This window comes from Coenobita brevimanus, chromosome 36 (assembly GCF_032717465.1).
Source record: "Coenobita brevimanus isolate Jiangsu-jjx chromosome 36, ASM3271746v2, whole genome shotgun sequence".
Lineage (NCBI taxonomy): Eukaryota > Metazoa > Arthropoda > Malacostraca > Decapoda > Coenobitidae > Coenobita > Coenobita brevimanus.
Genome location: NC_136989.1, coordinates 5290360 through 5297859, shown reverse-complemented (window position 1 = coordinate 5297859; position 7500 = coordinate 5290360). Strand labels below are relative to the sequence as shown.

General features: G+C 49.3%; 1 protein-coding gene across 1 annotated transcript in view; it reads right to left on the bottom strand.

The window, feature by feature from the left end:
- Positions 1-5263, bottom strand: part of LOC145396323 (uncharacterized) — a 20725-nt gene extending 15462 nt beyond the window's left edge. Inside the window, exons 1-4 of the mRNA XM_080269722.1 lie at positions 4677-5263; positions 3521-3760; positions 3136-3415; positions 2392-2916 (exon numbers count right to left, since the gene is read on the bottom strand). Coding sequence (XP_080125848.1) covers positions 2392-2916; positions 3136-3415; positions 3521-3760; positions 4677-5263 — 1632 coding nt within the window. The remainder of the gene's footprint in view (positions 1-2391; positions 2917-3135; positions 3416-3520; positions 3761-4676) is intronic.
- Between the last annotated feature and the right edge of the window lie 2237 nt (positions 5264-7500).

The following is a 7500-nucleotide window of genomic DNA, read 5'->3' as shown; positions in this document are numbered from 1 at the left end:
GAGGAAGAAGAGGAGGAGAGGGAAGAAGAGGAGGATGAGGAAGAGAGAGGAAGAGGAGGAGGAAGAAGAAGAGGAGGAAGAGAGGAGAAGGAGGAAAAGAAGAAGAGGAAGAGAGAGAGAGAGAGGAGGAGAAGGAAGAAAAGAAGGAAGAGGAGGAGGAGGAAGAAGAGGAAGAAATATATGACCAAAATACTGAAGAAATTAGGTACACACACACACACACACACACACACACACACACACACACACACACACACACACACACACACATAAAACAAAAACTCCACACACACACAGCTGAGCAAAAAGACGTACATAACAATGAGTCTCTCTCTCTCTCTCTCTCTCTCTCTCACACACACACACACACACACACACACACACACACACACACACACACACACACAAGCCTTCACATAAAACAAAAACTAAACAGGCACAAAGACACACACAACAATGTCTCTCTCACTCTCTCTCGCTCTCTCTCTCTCACACACACACACACACACACACACACACACACACACACACACACACACACACACACACACACACACACACACACACACACACACACACACAAAGCACAAACCTTCATATAAGACAAAAAGTGCACACACCTAAAAACAGACACACACAACAATGAGTCTCTCTCTCTCTCTCTCTCTCTCTCTCTCTCTCTCATTTTTTCCCTCTTTCCTTCCATCCTTCCTTCCTTCCATGCTTCCTTCTTTCCTTCTCTCTCTCTCTCTCTCTCTCTCTCTCTCTCTCTCACTCTCTCTCTCTCCCTCCCTCCCTCCCTCCCTCCCTCCCTCTCTCTCTCTCTCTCTCATTTTTTCCCTCTTTCTTTCCTTCCATCCTTCCTTCCTTCCATCCTTCTCTCTCTCTCTCTCTCTCTCTCTCTCTCTCTCTCTCTCTCTCTCTCTCTCTCTCTCTCTCTCTCTCTCTCTCTCTCTCTCTCTCTCTCTCTCTCTCTAAAAAAAGCAATAATTGTAAGCCAGACTGCCTACCTTCCACGTCATGGCCTTGTATTTTCTTCCTCTCGCTCCAAGATGGCGTTTGTCCCTTTGGTTTATTTACAAAGCCTGTGTTCCCCTTTTGGCGATTTATCTTCCTCTTTTGGCGGTCTTGCTCCTCGGGTTTGGCGCCTACGTCTCCGGTTTTTCGCGCCTGGCTCTCTATTTCGCGATCTCCGTGTTCGCGGTTTTGGTTGACGCGATTTTGAAAGCCAGTTTTTGCGTTTTGGTTCGGGGTGTCGATGGGAGAATTTGCTTTAAGATTATTTTCGCTTCGGGTGTTGTCTTGAGCGATAGTTTGCCTTATATTATCGTTTAGAGCGCCCTTTTCCCCATTATTATCGCCTCCAGTGCGTTTTTCCCCTAACTTATCGTCCAAACTGCTTGTCTTTGAGTGGATTTCGTTAATATCGTTGGCGGAGTCGGTTGCAGGTTCAAATTCAAATGGGGCGTCGTTTTGAGCGTTCGTTTTTCGTAATTTATCATTCAGAGTGCTTCTCCTGTCTACATTATCGTCTAGAATTTTTGTTTTCTCCTTCCTATCGTACAGAATTTTTGTTTTACGTTCGTTGTGGTTCGTAATATGTGGTTTCTTTGCATTGTCACTGATATTGCTTGTAATTCTTGCTTGTTCTGGCCTTGATTTGCTTGCGTGGGTGTGGTTAAGGGAAGGAGGTGGAGGAAGCGAAGGAGGAGGTGGAGGAAGAGGAGGAGGAGGTGGAGGAAGAGGCGGAGGAGGAGTGGAGGAGGATATTAAAGGTGACAAGCCAGAGAGAGAGGCTTGGGTCTGCTCTCCCTCTTTCCCTCCCTCCAGCCACACCTCTTCTCTCTCCTCTCTCTCCCTCCAGGCCTCTCTTTCTCTCCTTCCTCCTCTCTCCTCTCTTTCCCTCCGGGCCTCTCTTTCTCTCCTTCCTCCACTTTCCTCTTCCCTCTTTCCTCCTCTCGTATCTTCATCCTGTATTCTTGCTTTCATCGCTTCCTCATTCCTTGCATCTCTCCCTCCCTTCTCCATTCCTCTCCCTCCGTGCCTCCCTTCCTGATTTTTCTCTCTCCCTTCTTCCTCCTCCATTGCTCTCTCTCCCTTTCTATCTTTCCTTCTCTCTTCCTGATTCGTCCTCTCTCTCTCCTCTTGCCTATCCATTCCTCTTTCATCTTGTCTTTCTCCCTGAAGCCTCCTCCATTTCTCATCTTTTCTCTCCATTCCTCCCACCTCGTGCCTCACTCCTTGATATTTCCTCCACTTTTCCTCTAGTCTCTCCAGTCCTCTCTCTACCAATCTTTCTCTCCGTCTCTCTCCCTTCCATTCTCTCCCTCGCTCCCCCATCTCAATCCAAAAGCTCTTCGATGTGTTACTCTCATCATCAGAAGTCTCAACGGATTTCTGGGCCAAAACATTTTCGTATTTAAACCCAAACCTCGACCTCCTTTGTCTGCCGGAGAGCGAATTTGAAAGTTTGTTTTTGTCCGGATTTGAAATTTTGGGTCTGTCCGGATGAGCTGACTTAATATACTCCTCGTCCGATGTTTCACTCATGAGGGTACTCCAGTGCGCGCTTCTTCGATTCCATGTAGCGCGTCTTCCAATTCCGCTATCCGAAGAATCGCTCGCGTTATCCGCAGACATGATCCGCGTGTATCCGAACGAGGTGTACGATCTCATGCTGTCTGTATCCGATGAATCCGGTTCCTGGCTAGGCGTTTGTAGTGATCTGGTGGACCCGAAGGTGATGTAGTGTTCGCCTAAGTTCCCCGGTTCCTGACTCGACCCTCTCCTGGTTATATTTCCTTCAATTTTGCGATTTTGGCGTGATTTTAGCCGTCGTGAGCTTGGATATTGAGGAAGATCAGAGGTTATAAGAGATTCCTGCCTCACCCAGTCCTCCAAATCCTCATATTCACTCTCAGATGTGCAGGAGCTGTGACAGGTTTCAATGTGTTTGTATTTTTCGTATCTATGCACCATGGCAGGGCTTGTAGCAGCACCCCTTTCTCTACCCTCTCTCTCCTTTTCTCTACCTTCTCTCTCTTTTTCTCTACCTTCTCTCTCCTTTATCCCTCCTACTTTTTTATCTCTGCCCTCCTTTACCCCTCTCTCCTCTCCGGTTTCTCCTCCATCTCTCCTTTCCTCCGTTTTACTGATTCTCTCTCCACCTTTTTGTCTCTCTGTGATTTCGACTGAATCTCTTCTCTCGGTTCTTATATTTTTATCTTTTCTATCTCTCTCTCTTCTCTCCTTTTCTCTCTCCTTTTCTTTACCTCCATTTCCTCCCTCTCCCTTTTTGCTACTCTCCCTCCCTCTCCATCTGGACAGCGTTGGAAGTTTGCTGCGAAGCCTCTTTCTTTTCTTCTCATCTTTCGTGTTGCTCCCTTTCTCCAAGTTCTCCTCCCTCACGTTTCCTCTCCCTTCTTCGATGTTCCCTCTTCCTTCTCCAACGTTCCCTCCTCCTTCTCCTACGTTCTTCTCTCCCTTTCTCTCCTCCGTTCCCTCACTATCTCCGTTAAACTCCGGAAAGTCGAAGAAGTCAAAATCCGGAGCCTTCTTGATGGTGTTATACTTCCAGGATTCCGTCAGCCAAAGTGTACATGCTTGAGAGTCAGGTAGATTTGAGGTCGAGGGGTCGATTTCCGGGGTCGAGAGGTTTGAATCAGAGCTGGAGGGGTCGAGGGAGGAGGTCGATGGGGTGGGGGGTTCGAAATCAGGGGTGGGGGGTTCAAAATCAGGGGTGGGAGGGGGGGAAATAAGTCTGGGTGAGGTGGGGGCCGTGAAAGTATGATGGAGTCGGGTGTCCCTCTGGCGGCCATATCCCAAGTCCCGTAGATTTTCATAAATTCTCTCCTCCTCTTCAAATTTTGGGACATTTTGATATATGGGACTGATAGGGGAGGGTTTTGGGATGGTGGTGGCTGTAGATGGTGGTAGTGGTGGTAGGGTGTGAGGAGGAATGTTGGTAGTTTTGGAGCGCAGTGGGGCGTGGACATGGGGAATGTTAGTGGCATCTCTTGGGATGTTTTGGTACAGGGGACTGGTAGCTTTGGATGGTGGTAGTTGCGGTAGGGAGCGAAGGGGAATGTTGGTAGATGAGGACTGTGGTAGGGAACGAAGGCAGGGAATGTTGGTAGTCGAGGATTGCGGTAGGGATCGGAGGCAGGGAATGTTGGAAGCTGAGGACTGTGGTAGGGAGCGAAGGGAGGGAATGTTGGTGGTTGTGGTGGCTAGTGGAGGGGGTGGCGGTGGAGGCTGTGTCGGACGAAGAGAAGGGATGTTGGTAGTTGTGGTAGCCGGCGATGGTGGTGGTAGTAGCAGCCTGGTAGTTGTGGTAGTTGCGGTGGCGCTGCGCAGTTGTTTCCTGAAGCCAGTCTGCCTAAAGGTAAACAGGAGAGGAGGGCGAATGTATATCTTTCTGAATTTTGAATATTTTGAATTTCACACCGCCTGAGAGAGACTGAGAGGGAGAGAGAGGGCTAGTATGATGCTGGAGTGGCTGAAGTGTGAATATATATATATTTTTTTACAGGTAGAACTATGATGCAAAGCGGCAAGGGGTGAAGAATTGATTTTTTCATCCAGGCGAGTGTGCGAAATTTTCAAGATGGCGTACGTTATTTAAAACCTGCGAATGTTTTTTTGAAAAGATGGCGTTTTTTTTTTTTTATATTTACCTTTTCTGATTGGAGAGATTTAGTTCATTGATCCGTTGCGTTGATGTAGGGGGCTTTCTGGGTAGGGCAACGGGGGGTTTAAATCTGCTGTTGTTCGTCGTTATCGTCTGTTTTTCCTGCGGAGACACCGTTGGCGAGGTTCTAACGGCTGGTAGGTGTTTGCTTGGCCTGCCCGTTGAGCCTATAACGGTCGTCTGCCTGCTCTCCACCGCCGCTGTGGCTAATTTGTGGAGGGTTGGGGTGGGGGAGCGATTGGATTTGAGAGGCCTCGTACCCACATACCTCCCTGACTCCGTCCTGGCCAAGGCTAAGGTTGTTCTGGATTGGTCGCCCTTCCCGTCCTCCTGTCTGCCTTTGTTCTTCGCGTTGTGGACAGCCGGTGCCGTAGACAGCCGCGAGATAGCCGCTGTCGCCTCATTGTTACTCGCTGCTGTCAGTTTCTCCACGGATGCCGGCTCCTGTAGGTCCTTTGGCTGTGTGGTGACCGTATCGCAGGAATGAAAGCAACTTGGGGTCTTTACAACGCGGCGGATTCGCGCTGTGCCCCCTCCACTCGGCACCATGACACCGCAGGGGCAAACCACCATATTTCTCGTTATGAGTATCTGTCTCTATTCCATCTATATTTCAAACTACAAAATAAGCACAGAACGCCCAATCTGGCCCAGCAGCGCGGCGTGTGTGTACTCCAGGACCAGCGGGGCAACACTGACGACCCGCTGGAGGGGAGTTACTTTATATGCGACTCACATCCGCGGATTCACGTGCATTCACCGCCAGAACGCAGGCTCGAACAGCCGACCTTGCCTTCGAATCCGCAACGCCTGTCAACCAGCTCTTTATTTCCTATTTCAAAGCCTTCAGATCGCGTAAATTTAAACTCAGAAACACAAAATCAACCGACAGATTAACGTTAAAATTCAAAAATATGAAAATTTTTGAATGTAGCGAGGGAGTAACGGTCTGGCAGTCCTCTCAGCCGTTATTTCGAAGGCCGCGGGATCGATACAGCCTCCGTCGGGAACAGAATGATGTCATAGTCGGGAATTCCCCCCCTCCCGACCCCTCTCTGGAAGCGGGAGAAGGCTGGGTGGGTATCCGAGACGCCACACACAGCATCCAACACACCTGAGTCTCGGATGAACTAGGTGGAGATAATTTAGAGAGATGAAGGACGAGGACGAGAGAGAGAGAGAGAGAGAGAGAGAGAGAGAGAGAGAGAGAGAGAGAGAGAGAGAGACGAAGACATAAGGAGAAGAGATCAGGCCCGTAGGCAGGACTTGAAATTTGGGGGGGCGACCATCTCCATCGTAGGGGGGGTATATTTTGTTACGGTATTCCTTCCACGTAGCTGTTTATTCTAAAATGTATTGTATGAACGTGTAGTGACGTATACTCAGTTTTTATTTTTTTTTAAATCGAGGCGAAGATGCACGTTACTTCATAATCTATCTATCTATCTATTGCCAGACGCCTCAGTCCCGTTCGGGGTGGCCACAAACAAATCGCCTCCACGTCGCCCTGTCCCTCGCCATTTCACTGCCCTGCTCCCAACTCACACCCCCCTCTCTCATATACCTCTCCACTCCAACCCTCCATCTCATCCTTGGCCTCCCCCTCCCTCTCCCCCCCTCCACCTCACTCACATACACTCTCTTCGTCAGTCTCTCATATACCTCTCCACTCCATGCCTCCATCTCATCCTTGGCCTCCCCCTCCCTCTCCCCCCTCCACCTCACTCACATACACTCTCCTCGTCAGTCTCTCATATACCTCTCCACTCCATCCCTCCATCTCATCCTTGGCCTCCCGCTCCCTCTCCCCCCTCCACCTTACTCACATACACTCTCCTCGTCAGTCTCTCACCCTCCATTCTCTCCAATCCATCCCTCCATCTCATCCTCGGCCTCCCCCTCCCTCTCCCCCCTCCGCCTCACTCACATATACTCTCCTCGTCAGTCTTTCACCCTCCACCCTCCATGGTCAATCCCTTTATTAACTGACAACATATATCTGAGGGGATAAGTCGGTTAGTAAATGACATTCAGACACGTTGCACTCACCCAGTCATCACCAACCCATCAAGCGCATCTTCGTTTCAATAAAAGAATACAATGAATGAGTACAGAAGGTGCCAAGCGTCCTGGTGTGGTGTGGCCGCGTACCAGAACGACAGCATCAGAGACACAGCGAAGAGAAAGAGATGGAATGGTGTACACAGACAGGCTGAGGCACAGAACAAGATGCCTGGCAAGAGAGGGACAGGAGTAGGCAGACAGGCTGAGGCACAGAACAAGATGCCTGGCAAGAGAGGGACAGGAGTAGGCAGACAGGCTGAGGCACAGAACAAGATGCCTGGCAAGAGAGGGGAAGGAGTAGCCTACACATACAGGCTGAGGCACAGAACTGGCAATAGAGAGAGAGGAGTAGCCTACACATACAGGCTGAGGCACAGAACTGGCAATAGAGAGAGAGAAGTAGCCTACACATACAGGCTGAGGCACAGAAGAGTATTCCTGGCAAGTGGCAAGACTCTTCACCTCAATAAAAAAATATATATATATATATATAAATATAAGCTGCACTAAAGCCACCGGAATCCATTTTCTTTTTATGCAAGGAAGAAGGAACCCAAGGCCATGAGCCCGCAATAACAGTTCCCTCCAAGAGCAAAACAAAATACAAGAGAGAGCCAAATTCAAGATCCGACCATTTCGAGATGCCTGGACACACTGCGTTTGAAAGACTGGAGGTCATAGGCAGCAGGAAATACAGACAGAGGGAGACAGTTCCAGAGTTGACCTGTTGCATAAATGAAGGACTG